Source organism: Anser cygnoides, chromosome W, assembly GCF_040182565.1.
Source record: "Anser cygnoides isolate HZ-2024a breed goose chromosome W, Taihu_goose_T2T_genome, whole genome shotgun sequence".
Classification (NCBI taxonomy): Eukaryota; Metazoa; Chordata; class Aves; order Anseriformes; family Anatidae; genus Anser; species Anser cygnoides.
Window position 1 is genome coordinate 5,161,230 of NC_089911.1, and position 14,312 is coordinate 5,175,541.

A 14,312-nucleotide genomic window follows, 5' to 3' on the forward strand; every position below is an offset into this window, starting at 1 on the left:
CAAATTTACAGAGTTTTTCCTGGAATGTTTAACACACACTACTTGTCTACAATAAAATCAAGGGAAGTAAAATGCAGTTTTAGAACTACACTGAATGAGTAGTTGAAGAAAATCGTGTCCAGTATTTTAAAGAAATAACATATTACAAATAGCATGAATCCCCTCTTTACCTACATCAGGAACAAAGTAATTTAAGATGAAAATGTTACATGAAAGACCAAGTAATTTGCTGTTCATTCTGTAGCCAGGTGACTAATCTGTAGCCTGAAAAAACATTTCCTCTCAACTACCGTGTGCTTCCTGACACCCTAATTCCTGAAAGGTACCTCATACAGCTGTATAACCATGAGTTACTGAACACATTTTTCTAGCAATTCTCTTTTTTCATCCCTTTCATGATTACACAGGCCCATTACATCTCCTGAGACCACAGTAGATTCTTCTTACATTGTTTCATAATAATCAAAATGCACAGCATATATCAATACAGGTGGCTCTCCACTCATGACTGGAAAAAAAGCTCCAATGCTCATTTCTCAAATGTCTCCACAGAAGGTTTGTGTGGTCTATCCTGCCAAAAACATTAAGCACTATTCTATTACACTGCTTGAAATTAATGGTAAACAACATAAAAGAACCTATTGTTGCTTGCATATGTTGTATCATATTTTAATGTTGCAAAGGTTCCCAAAAGCAACATTCAAAATGTTTAAAAACAAACAAAATCAAAATGCAGTTTCATAGTCTGCATTACTGCTTTGAAGACTATACTCCAAAGAAAATCAATATATTTCTCTACCTTCTTTAATGTGCTGTTTACTCAGAGTACTTAGTTTGGCTATTCTTTAAATGTAAGACTGTTCAATTAACTGACAATCTGATGGATTTTCAGATAGAAGCATAAACATTTCTACTAACCTTATACTGAAGTCTGTGCCGCCTCCCTTTTAAGTGCATCTCCTTGGCATTTGGATCATTAAAACTGCATTCACAAAGTTTACAGTGAAAGCGGATCACCTTTCCTTCATCATTTCTTACCTGGAAAATAAATTTTAACACAATTGTTTTTGTGTTTTTTTTGTTGTTGTTGCTATTTTTGTTTTAAACCCAAAAATGATGTAAAAATGAATTTAATTCAGTGACACTGGATAATGTCTATTCATCTTAACACATACTAAAAAGTTCACACAGTAACCGAAAGAAAGCAAGCTTTCAATTCTGCCAGAGACACCACTGTGCTCCATAACGAACCGAGTTCTTCCATTCCAATGAGCACACAGCTTTAAACTTCAACCTGAACATACTGAGCAGAAATTAATAATAGCAAACCAAAAATAATGAAAATTTTAAAAAATTAAAAAAAACTCAAATAATGAAAAATAATGAAAGATTTACATCAGATTCTGATCCTATTGACTTGATCCACGTCTCATAACACCAACGTGAAGAGTCCGCCACTCAGTTCAAAACATATACAATCCAAAAATGTGAATATATGCACAAGCCTTTGCAGGTGTAATGCCTTCTTTCATAATGAACAATTTTTCACTGAAATAGTTAAAATAATACACATTTTTGCATCGATACCTCCTCCACGTAGTCATGGCCCACTGGCTGTACATCACTTTGCAGGGCAGCAAGAGTCGCAGGAGTCACTGGTTCAGTTGCTGGTTTTACTTCCTGTGTTTGTACCGTGGCAACAAGAGTTGTTTTAACACTTTCAGCTGATTTCATTTCTTCAAGTTTACTTCCTGTTGTCTGAAGCTTATTACCACCTACATATTAAAATTAAAATTTTTTAACTTCCATAAAATGCAAACATGATTACACGTGATGTACGGACTGAAGAGTTTATTTGCAAGTATCAATGTTCTGGCCAAAGCTTTATCAGTCTTTTAAAACTAATTAAAACTTAAACATATTTAAAATATAAGTGTTGGGTTTTTTTTATAAATAAAAGTTTGAAAACATTCAAGTTTGTTTAAAGCACTTAGTATTATCTTTTTATTTTAGCACAAAAACCTACTACTTTACGTAATTTTCATCATTCACTTGCATGCTTTTTCAAAAGAAACAGGACCGAAAGGAACAAAGACATTTTAATAATCTCTATTTTTTTTAAATGGATCCAAAAACATATTTGAAAACCATATAATTTGTGTATTAACAAAGGTAATATGCTCTCAATGTTGTAACTGCATAGGTTTTTCCTTTGAGAGGAGAACAGCTTATTTCAGAACATCTACTTCCCATCTCTATATGTCTATCATGCTAATTTCAAAAAGTTTCCACTTTACGCTTCCACTGTTACAAGGATGTTTCAGCTGCCCAGTAATCAACTGCCTGTCTGCCACAGAAGTCCAGGCTGTAAACTGAAATTAGGACCAACTGGACTATAAACTGCAACACTCCATCAGCTACTATGTAAGAAAACAAAACACTCTTAAGAAGGAGGAAGAAGCCTCCAGGAAAAGTCAGGTGGAGACAACAGGATAGAAAACAGAATCATCTAGGTTGGAAAAGACCTCCAAGATCACCAAGTCCAACCTCTGACCTAACACTAACAAGTCCTCCACTAAACCATATCAATAAGCTCTACATCTAAACGTCTTTTTTAAAGACCTCCGGGGATGGTGACTCAACCACTTCCCTGGGCAGCCCATTCCAATGATTTGCAACCCTTTTGGTAAAGAAGTTCTTCCTAATATCCAACCTAAACCTCCCCTGGGGCAACTTTAGCCCATTCCCCCTCGTCCTATCACTGGGCATGTGGGAGAACAGACCAATCCCCACCTTGCAACAGCCTCCTTTAAGGTACCTATATAAAGGGATGCAAGACACCGACTCCTGATGGCTCTTGAACAGGAGACCGTTTATTGCCATTTTTCACCGCTACATATACTTTCCCCGTAGCCCCACGCACTGTCCACATGCCCGAATCTGTCTTACAATTGGTTAGAGACCCTCAGACACGCGCCTTAAGCCAGCCAGCAATTGGCCACTGCCCAAAGCTCATCTTTAACACTGTAGCCAATTTACTTTATCTCGACCTTGCTCAAGTTTCTGGTTCTACCGCAGTTCTCCTCATTATCTCTAACTCAGGGACATGTGAAACAGCACAAAGCTCCCTGCGAATTCCTTTCCCACACCTATAGAGAGCGATGAGGTCGCCCCTGAGCCTCTTCCTCTCCAGGCTGAACAACCCCAGCTCCCTCAGCTGCTCCTCAGAAGACTTGTTCTCCAGACCCCTCACCAGCTTCATCGCCCTTCTCTGGACTCACTCGAGCACCTCCATGTCCTTCCTGTAGTGAGGGGCCCAAAACTGAACACAGTACTCGAGGTAAGGCCTCACCAGAGCTGAGTACAGGGGGACAATCACTTCCCTGGACCTGCTGGCCACACTGCTTCTTATACAAGCCAGGATGCTGTTGGCCTTCTTGGCCACCTGAGCACACTGCTGGCTCATATTCAGCCGACTATCAACCAGTATTCCCTGGTCCTTCTCTGCCAGGCAGCTTTCCAACCACTCATCTCCCAGCCTGTAGCACTGCTTGGGGTTGTTACGCCCCAGGTGCAGGACCCAGCACTTGGCCTTGTTGAACCTCATACGGTTGGCCTCATCAGCCCATCGGTCCAGCCTATCCAGATCCTCCTGCAGAGCCCTCCTACCCTCGAGCAGATCGACACACGCACCTAACTTGGTGTCACCTGTAAACTTACTGAGGGTGCACTGGATCCCCTCATCCAGATCACTGATAAAGATGTTAAAGAGAACTGGCCCTAGTACTGAGCCCTGGGGGACTCCACTAGTGACCGGCCTCCAACTGAATTTGACTCCATTCACCATGACTCTTTGGGCCCGGCTATCCAGCCAGTGTTTAACCCAATGAAGACCACATCCACAGCCTTTCCCTCATCCACTAAGCGTGTCACTTGGTCATAGAAGGAGATGAGGTTCATCAAGCAGGACCTGCCTTTCATAAACCCATGCTGACTGGGCCTGATCGCCGCCTTGCCCTGCAAGTGCCGCCTGATGACACTCAAGATAATCTGCTCCATGAGCTTCCCTGGCACTGATGTCACACTAACAGGCCTATAGTTCCCCGGGTCTACCCCCCAGCCCTTCTTGTAGATGGGCGTCCCATTTGCTAGCCGCCAGTCAACTGGGACCTCCCCCGATAGCCGGGACTGCTGATAAATGATGGAAAGGGGCTTGGTCAGCTCTTCCGCCAGTTCTCTCAGTGCCCTCGGGTGGATCCCATCCAGCCCCATCGACTTGTACCATAAATTATGAAGCAGAACTTTTATACGCATTTTTATTTTCACCTATCAGTAATTACTCATGCATAGTTAACTCAATACATTTGTATTTGCTAAACTAAGATCTTTAAAAAAAGATATGGAATAGGTTAGGTTTCAAAATGAAGACTGACTTCTGTACTTGCCAACAAAGTTTATTTTCGGTGTAGATGTTTTCTTTACGGCTATATTAGCAGCAGTTGAAGATGTTTTGTTGCTGGACGCCGTGTTAAGTGGTGTGCTTGACACGGTAGTAAGAATTTTCACTGCACAGGATGCAACAGAGGAGTTCACAGTACTGCTGCTAGTTGATATAGTTGATATGTTTGAAGCAGATGCAGCTGGTTTGGAAGCAGATGTGGATGTTGAGGAAGTAGCCTGGGTAACCACATTTGGTTCAGTTGAAGGAATGGGTTTGCCAAGTTTTGTGTGCAATTTTACTACCTATAAGAATAAAGAGAAATTCATATACTCTCTCTAGGACAACTAGAAAAAAATGAACTTATTATAGGTTATGGAGGCTGTAACACAAACAAATATAACGTCGAAAAAATAAAAATAAAAAGTGATCTTGGCAAAAAAAGATGAACATGTAGAAGTTTCTGTCATATGTAACAAGCAAATCGTTAATTGTCGTCTCAGATTGCTTATTTCCATCGCAAATTCAGTATTTACTCCAAAAGCTACATGGATGAGATAGCCAATAAACTGAAAGGCCAGTAAAACTGAAGGAGGAATTTTGCTCAAAATGTTTCCATGTCGCTGTTTTGCTGCCTGGTTACTTTTTCTTCTCTTCAAAAAGCATAATACATTAAACTACTTTTTTGAAAGAGCTGACCATCACCTGAAAAAGGAATACAAGCAGTCCATAAAAACTAAACATGCAAAATGAAAGCTAAAGATTGGGAAAGATTTGAAAGTAGCAATAAAGACATCTGTTAGCACACCTTTAATGCAAAAGTGTAGACAACAATAATACATATACAACAGTATACATACGCTTCTTGGGTTTTTGCTTTTTATTTTTTGAAGTAAATCATATTCCCCCCATTGGAATACAGACTATAAATTCAAGTTTAAGCAACTCTTCAAAATGACTTCTGCAGTAGAACGCACAAGATTCTTCATAGTGTACCAAAGTAATAGATTTCTTTGAGATTTTAGTTTTACACAGATGACAACCTAAATTAGCAGTAGATAGTCACTACCTATAGGGAAAAGAAAGCTACATCCGCATGTATGAAGATAACATACCACACTCCATATACCTATCCAATTACTAGGGACACCACAAAAAAATTAATGGCTCAACGTATTTATGAAAAAACACTAGACACATCTCAATTATATTTGTTCTTGCACTAACAAAAATTATATTGAGGAAACTTTTAGGTGCGTTGTGAGATTTATTTATTTTAATAGGAATGATGTTACTGATGCCACTTTGTACAGTGCTCTGGGTTAGAAAGGTAAGAGCTGTAAAAGCTGAATATTAATACTGTATTTGTTACTGACATTAATCTTGCCCAAGTTATGAAGAAAATCTGTAATATATAAACACACACTGCAGTGCTATTCTATTTATGGCCAAATTCAAAACACGGGTCACAGGGGTTCACAGTGAAGACCGAGTCTTCTGTCCAGAATACCTACATACCTGCACCCAGACAGTAGGGAAAGCATGTTTACCCAAAGTATTCCAAAACACACACTATGAAGCCTACTACTACAGTGCACTGTTCTGTGCTCCCATATACCAAATTTTGTTTGCAAGAAATGCCAAGGTGTGATGCATAATTGTCCTGTCCCTTGGCACTGACTCAGCTTACAGCATTTCAAAGCGCACTGTGAACTTCACAGCACCAAGCAAGTAAGCTGACTACCAAGAAAAGCCTTGGAAAGAGTTACTGAAGACAAGCATGTTACTACATGTCTTCACTGACTCTTTTCCCCACCTTATTCTACACCTTCATGCTAGAATTTCCATACTTTCCCTAATACATCCCCTTCTTATTGATGCAGCAGCAGTATTTTTCCCCCTTTCTCCCGACAATGCCCTTCTAATAGCAAGCTTAAAGTTACATTCGAAACAAAAAGCAGAAATAAACATTTTAAAATGAAATTATTCAAACTATATTGTTTCTGCTTATTTTCTCCCCTCTAAGATGATGGGAAAAATATACAACTGACTTGTGTAATAAGAACAAAGAAGGCTCTTACTTTCTGATGTTTTGCTCCACGGATATGGGCAGCATATGCATCTGCTCCTGTACAAGACACATCGCAAAGCTCACAGCGCAACTGATTTTGAGATCCACGAGCAGATGTGCTGCTGTTATTGGTGTTCTGGGAAGCTTTTAATGCTGCTTCTTTCTTTTTGTGTTTCTGGCCTTCTAAGTGTTCTTTATAAGTCTAATTAAATAAATAATACACACAGTAAGCTACCTTTGTACTGCTTGTTTATCTTTCAAGTGAATACATGGAGAATAGACCATAACATAAAATACATGCTTTGTATAAGAACTACTTCCTACTTTGAACATTTATTTTATATGACATGCTCTAAGGCATAAACAGGCCATTTGTAAGAACAAGAAATTTTCTTCACCACCACCAGAATTCCACTTTTAGAAGTAATACAACCTGGGTTCTCCTCCCCTACCCGCTCACTTCCTCAATCAACTACAGTTCAAAAGATATTAATATTGAAAACTTGAGATGATCACAAAACTGTATCTCAGTTGCAGTTGAATTATTGAAACATTGAAACATTGAATTATTCTCGATTTTGAATTTTCCTCAACCTGCATAATGACACTGATTAAGTGTATCCCGAGAGCTAAAAATTTGATTCAAAATAAGGTAGCACAAAAAGCTGTGGTGAAAATGAAATGCAGAAGTTGAGATTTGCTCCTATACCATCACTGACAACCTAGAGAGACAGGGTGGGAAATAATGATAGACTTAAAGAACTGTTGAGTCAAACACACACAGATACTACATGACTTAATGTCTACAATTTACACACTCGTACCCACTGTGAAACTAAACTGGGATGACAGAATACCATGAAAAATAAATTTTCAGGCTTACCATTCACAAAATGTATATAATTAAGTAGTTTTGAAAAAAAGTGTTTTCTAAAGAAGTTTGCTATGCTAAAAAAGCAAATCAAATTAATAGTTTATAATACTTCTGTAGTTCAAAGTATTGTCAAAGCTTCTCTGTACAAGCTAACAGGATGCATCTTTTGTCTTCACGTAGTAACTATAATAGCACAGACTTTCATTTAATTATTCCTTTAATAAAACTGCAGAATCAGCTCCTTAAGATTTAACAAGTATTCTAAAAGGGGTCATTTTTTTCTGAAGAAATTATGACGAAAACATATAGCAGAATATTACATAATACAAGTACCTGTGGTCCAGCACAGCTGATCTTACAAACATCACAGTAGTGGATCTGGGGTGGTTTGGGAGGTTGTTTTGCTTTCAGTTGCTTATTTTGGAACGGTGCCTTTTTTGTAAAGGTGGTCCCTGTCCAAGCAGCTGTTGCTGCAGCAGCAGCAGCTGCTGCTGCCTGTTTCTGTTGCTGCTGCTGCTGGTAATAGGATGATGCAGCTGAATACACAGCAGCTTCATAGCCAGAATAAGAGGTACCTCAAAGATCAAAATAAAATAAATATTACATCACTGTATAGTACATCATGTATCAATTACATAACACTACTTACAAGCACACTGCGTAACAGAGGTGGGGGGCAGGATATAAACAATTTATTGATATCTTGTTACATAGTCCAAGTTTTTCTTGATGTTTCACAGTACACAAATATCACAAATACATAGCATACCACTTGTATCTTTTTTTTTGGACATCTTCGCAGACACATAGTTATATTGCTGGATATATCAAATCATCCCTAAAGAATATGTGAAAATTCCTGGTACATCTGGCAAGACTGATTCATAGAATCATTAAGGTTGGAAAAGACCTCCAAGATCATCTGGTCCAACCATCCCCCTACTACCAACGTCACCCACCAAACCATGTCCCTAAGCACCACGTCCAACCTTTCCTTAAACACCCCCAGGGACGGTGACTCTACCACCTCCCTGGGCAACCCATTCCAATGCCTGACCACTCTTTCTGAGAAGAAATGTCTCCCAATTTCCAACCTAAACCTCCCCTGGCGCAACTTGAGGCCATTCCCTCTCGACCTATCACTAGTTATCTGCGAGAAGAGGCCGACCCCCAGCTCCCCACAACCTCCTTTCAGGTAGTTGTAGAGAGCAATAAGGTCTCCCCTGAGCCTCTTCTTCTCCAGACTAGACAACCCACGTTCCCTCAGCCGCTCCTCATAGGACTTGTGGTCCAGGCCCTTCACCAGCTTCATGGCCCTTCTCTGGACATGCTCCAGGGCCTCCATGTCCTTCTTGTAGTGAGGGGCCCAAAGCTGAACACAGGACTCGAGGTGCGGCCTCACCAGAGCAGAGTATGGGGGGACGATTGCCTCCCTGGTCCTGCTGGCTACACTATTCCTGATACAAGCCAGGATGCCGTTGGCCTTCTTGGCCACCTGGGCATGCTGTTGGCTCATGTTCACGACATAACAAGAACAAAATGTTTCTCAAAGGCCAAATGGAATAGTCTTTTGGAACCGGATTTATTGTTCAAGATCCAAAATGAAAAGGAGGACAAATTGTGTAGAGGAAGGCAAAAAAATGAATACAAAAGATAGAACTGCTAGTGCTATTATTACATTCTACTTCAGTGATTTAAATTGTTTTAACGCAAAGCTAATTGTCTGCTAAAACCTCTGCAGCACACCCTAGATATGCACTCCTTGATTTCTAGTATCAAAGCTGAATAAATCAAGGAAACCAGGCTTTCATACCTTTGAGACAGTTTTCCCATGAACTTATTACATCTACTGGTTCAACTATTTTAATTCTCTGATCAGGTTCTCTTTCAAGGAAGTCCCTTTAAAATCCCTTTTTAAGCAGAAAACCAAAAAATTTCAAGGTAGCTATAACATGCCAGTTGATCACTATCTGGCCATAAACCTGACGTTTCTTTTCACCTTTAACTAGGTTTTGGATTCTAATGTTTAAAGTGTTTTTTTGTTTGTTTGTTTAGTACCCATTCTCCTCCCATTTTGGGCCAAGAGAACCCAAAATTACAAGATTTATATTGGATTGGTTCTCCCTGTTGTTTGATAGCATCATGCTCTCTTCCAGTTTCCCTGGGTTTTATTTGTGTGGATGTCTCTCCATTTTTTTCTATTCCCCCATCTTTTCTCTCCAAAACTCACAGAAAGTCACAAAACACCATGTACATAGGCATGCTAATACTTGCTATATTTTCACATGTAACAAAATAGGCATACTTAAGCATCAAAACTCTTTTAAAGATAAATCATTATACTTGCAAAACATTTTGATGCAACTGGTTGATGCTTCTCAGTAGACTATGATGCAATTGAACACCTGTAATCTTCCGTGACATTGAACACCTGTAATCTTCCGTGACAAAGATCCCAGCAGCATAATACACACAACTCTTACCAGAGTAAGTAACTGCTGCTGTACTGTACGTTGCACTTTGAGTATAGGATGGAACAACAGTAGCTGCAGCTGCTACTGGCTGTACAGTAGAGGATACTGGATATATAGAAAATGTAGTTGTTGCTGGACTTGGGGTTGCAGGTTTTATAGCCGTCACTTGTCGTGTTTGTTGGGCTTGAGTATATTGAGCTGCCCCTTGACTATATCCTGCTTTCTGAGCTAATGAGGATAGAAAACAGAAGTATACAAACATAGGCTTTAGTTGAATGAAGTGTAAACCATATTAAGTAATGCTTAATGATACCTAACAACATTCTGGGAATTAAACATAACAAGGAGAGGTGTTTTTTTGGTTGGTTCCTTTATTAGTATTATTTTAACAGTTATGGTTATACATTGTGTAAAAAACACACAACTGTGTAATTATGTCTCAGGTCACATTAGTAAGCCTCAGATTTTTTTCAACTACGCTGTCATGTTCTCAAATAACCTTCAAATTCAGTTTTTACTGGAATACACTAAGCTAAAGAACATCTAAACCTTCATATTACTTCTCATTAACATAAAAGACTTACGCTTTGCAGCAGTCATGATACCAATAATAACTACATACATCATTAAGTAACCGCAGAATTACAAATAAAGTCTAACCAAATTATCATCTGAACCCACCACTGACTATTTGCACAGTTCAGCAAACTTTCTAGACAAATCAGCAAAACATTTGCCTAGAAGTATGTTTTGTGTGCATTTAATAACAATCCAAAATTCAAAGATAGTTACAGCAACATCCAGTTATCCAAATAAAGTTACAGCAATAACATTCAAGTTCTAGATGTAGCATATTCTTCTACACATTATCAAGGATTACGTGAGAAAACTAAAATCTGGGTAACGTGACGTGTTCAAAGACATATTTTTAAGGTATTAGTGTAGTACCCACACTGTATAATGACAGGAGTTGGAAGCGTGCAACCCACCTGTCTGGTAGTACGATTCAGCTACTGAAGGCTGAGGCTGGGCAGCAGCCACAGCAGTTGCTGTTGGCTGTTGATAGTATTGTTTGCTGTCATAAGCTACAGCTGGGGCAGTAGATCGAACATAAGAATAGGAATCCTAAAAATTTTCAAAGAAGAAAACAGCAATTTTCTCCTTAAAATAGGCATCTGGAGTAATAAAGCTCATTACCAGAGTCAAAAAATAAAAACAATATATTTCCTTCTAGTCTACACTAAAGGAGATAGTTTTAGAAATTATTTATAGAGACAATATACATAGATATATGCATTAAAGAAATTAAATGTTTACAAATACTTCTGGCCAGAATACAAACCTGATGGTCTTTTTCAGACTTTATATAGAAATTAACCTTACTTAATTAAATCATTTTCCCTTCCAAACTATTTCATAACTGAAAAGCAACTACTGTCATTAGTTTTTCATAGGAACTATATCAAATTCCTAAAAAAAAAAAAAGGAAGAAAACAACACCAATCTCCACAAAATGTTAATTTCTATAAACCACAATAAAGTCACAAGGTTACAAACATCATCCTATATTTGCCTTAAAAATCCATTCATTAAAAATGGTTAATGGTTTTCTTGGTTATATTTGTTAGAGTGTGGAAGTGACACTTTCAAAGCCTTCTTCATTTTTTGACATATCAGCTGTTCCATTAGGGAACCATAACTAGTCTACAAGGGTAAGGCAAGTAGCCCATTCAACACAGCCAGAACTCAGAAGATGGCTAGTAAGCTTAGAAGAGGTGAGCCTGGAAACCACTACATATGTATACATATTTTCTCATCCATACCATATTTACGGTAAAGCGCAACTAGCTGCCCAACTGATGGGTAGCAGGGCATAAACTACGTTAGCTGAAGTCTACTGACATGAAATTTTCTTTAATTTAGGGTACTCTCTTTTCTGTCTGAATACATTGAGTAACTGACTACCTTAATGACGTTGTGAATATACACCCAACTGGAAGGACTCCTAGGTTACAATTCATTACCATATGTAATAAATTCTAAAAGCTGCACAAAAGAACTGATAACCTAAAGCAACAGAATCATCCTTTTAAACAAAATAACACTAATTAGAATCTATATAACGCCTTGATAATTTTACAACTAATATATTAAGGAAATATTACAAGGGACATACTGTCTCAATGTCCTCTGTCTCACGAGTAAATGCAAATTTTAAATATGAGCCATGCCACAAAATTTATGTAATTCTTGTGCATAAACACACCAGCCTAGAGATATCCACTGAAGGCTTGGACTAACAAATGCTAATGTAGAAAAAAAGCTGTTAAAAATGCAAATAAAGCTCACATTTCCAATGGAAAACTACCTGGCCATGTAAAATCCCTCCTCTTTCTGCATCTAGACTGTCTGATTGAAACCAACGGGCTAGGATTGCTGACGCGCATATACACCTGTATTATGTGAATCTAGACAGACAGGAAGAACTGCAACTTCTGACTCTTCTAAAATCTGAACAGGAATAAAGACATATGTTAGAAAGTCCCAAGATGACCTCTACAGACTGAAATCTTCCAGCTGCAAAATCAATGTAGCACTCTGATTTATACTGCAAGTTTACTTACTCATGAACTGAGAAGGAATACAATCCAGTAACAGGATGCTGTCATACTACATTTAAGCCAGTCCAAGAATGGGAAGCTGTCTGAAGTACCAACAAATCTCTCTCCAAACAGGCCTCTTCCTTTTAACATACAAGTTTAAAAACGATTAAGCAGAAGAATTTTTTTTTAAACATACCTGGTAATTCTGCGTAGTGACAGGAGGTGGTGGTGGTGGAGCTTCTTGTTGCCTCTGTGTATAACCATAATCTGTAGCTGTGTGCGCTGTAGGGTAGCCTCCATATGCAGCAGCCGTTGCAGCAGCTGCGACAGCTACTGGAGCAGGCCTGGCTACTGCAACTGTAGCTGCTGCTGGGGCATAGGCTGCAGTAACTGTGTGAGCAGCGACTGGGGCCTGGTGGACAGTGTAGCTAGCAACTGTAGTTGGATGGGAATAGGCTACACCTGACGCTGGCTGCTGGCTACATGGAAAAAAGACAGTAAGTAAATAATTAGGTTAATTCAACATATTAAGCTAATACATAGACATTTCAAAATCCTGGATTTCATTAATATTTGTCTGTTCTACAAACAAAGCAGGAATGGCTATCTACCTGTGTATACGCTTCAATAGCTAGTATTACCTCTCTTCTACTCACATTAAAAAAACACTATCATTTTGAAGTTTCTGTGGATATAGAAATATCAAGTGGCTAATGACTTTCTTCTTAGAGAGGGTTTGTGGGTTGGTTTTGTGTTTTTTTTTTTTTCCTCCTCCCTGAAGCAGTGGAACAGAAGTCTTTCATTCAACGTTTTAAACTATTATCTTTTCAAGTCCAACAAGCTTGTAAGTGCTTCATTAGTTCTTCAATAAAACCACCTGACAAATTAAGAAAAATACTACTTTTCTATGACAGCTCGTTATTGACCTGCACTTCCATTATGTTTTTCAGTAAACTATATTAAAGCTATGAGCTTGTAAAGACTTCCATGAAAATTAGCTCAGAACTCTTAAAGTTAAAGCAGAGACACTTTAAAAACATACCTCTGATACCAGGCTTTTCCCACAAAAGTTTACAATTATAAAATACTGGCCCCACTTGAACAGAAGTCCACTGCCTCACCGCATGAAGGATCATCAAAAGACAGCCAGATCAAGCAAGAAGACTTCCACCAGAGCTCTGGCAATCTTCCAGGAACATGCTGAGACTAACATGCCTTTCTAAAATTTGCAGGTAGGACATTAATATGTGGCTATTTACTAAGAACAAGTAACTACTAACAGTGGAAACAGAAAATTAATAATGGGTTTAATTATTTGAACAGAAACAAATGTTATTGTCCTATTTCAATCCCTACCCATGCATTATGATTAAAAGCTTACAATAGCTGTTTTGATTTTTTGAAAAAATACAGTGAACTGGGCTAAATATCACTATGTATAACAATTATATGAAACGGGGATTCAGTGATTATTCTGTTTTGTTTTGTTTTTTTTTTTTTTTCTTTTTTTCTCTTCTTCTTCATACATTTCCAGCACTGCTGTTCAATAATATTTAAGAATCATTACGGGGTTCTACAACTCCATAGAACTATTAAAAGATAATTCAAACCCAATTTCATGTCTATCAAGGAGATAGTATACGCTATTTTAAAGAAAACAGAAATGATATCTTACTTGAAAGAAACATACACAATGGCACAGTGGAATTGCAGCATGGTTATGCTCAAAACCAAAAGGAACAATAAGTCATGATAGCTTTTCCAAAAGACAGCAATGTTATCTCTGACATAACTACCAGAAACAAAGCACCTTTTTGGTGTAGATAGTTTTTCTAAAAACATTTCCATAACT

At 38.3% G+C, this 14,312-nt stretch overlaps 1 protein-coding gene across 5 annotated transcripts in view; it reads right to left on the reverse strand.

Annotated features, from left to right (window-relative positions):
* LOC125181538 (zinc finger RNA-binding protein-like) overlaps positions 1-14,312 on the reverse strand; it is a 47,317-nt gene that overhangs the window by 20,187 nt on the left and 12,818 nt on the right. For 3 of the 5 annotated variants that reach the window (XR_010827348.1, XM_066987378.1, XM_066987380.1), the window contains exons 3-10: positions 12,657-12,939; positions 10,847-10,982; positions 9,867-10,085; positions 7,717-7,958; positions 6,520-6,711; positions 4,434-4,743; positions 1,588-1,775; positions 919-1,038 (exon numbers count right to left, since the gene is read on the reverse strand). Coding sequence is in view for 4 of the 5 variants with exons in the window: in XM_066987378.1 (XP_066843479.1) it covers positions 919-1,038; positions 1,588-1,775; positions 4,434-4,743; positions 6,520-6,711; positions 7,717-7,958; positions 9,867-10,085; positions 10,847-10,982; positions 12,657-12,939 (1,690 nt within the window). In the remaining variant the exon portion in view is untranslated. The remainder of the gene's footprint in view (positions 1-918; positions 1,039-1,587; positions 1,776-4,433; positions 4,744-6,519; positions 6,712-7,716; positions 7,959-9,866; positions 10,086-10,846; positions 10,983-12,656; positions 12,940-14,312) is intronic. The other 2 variants (XM_066987379.1, XM_066987381.1) reach the window with 1 other exon arrangement.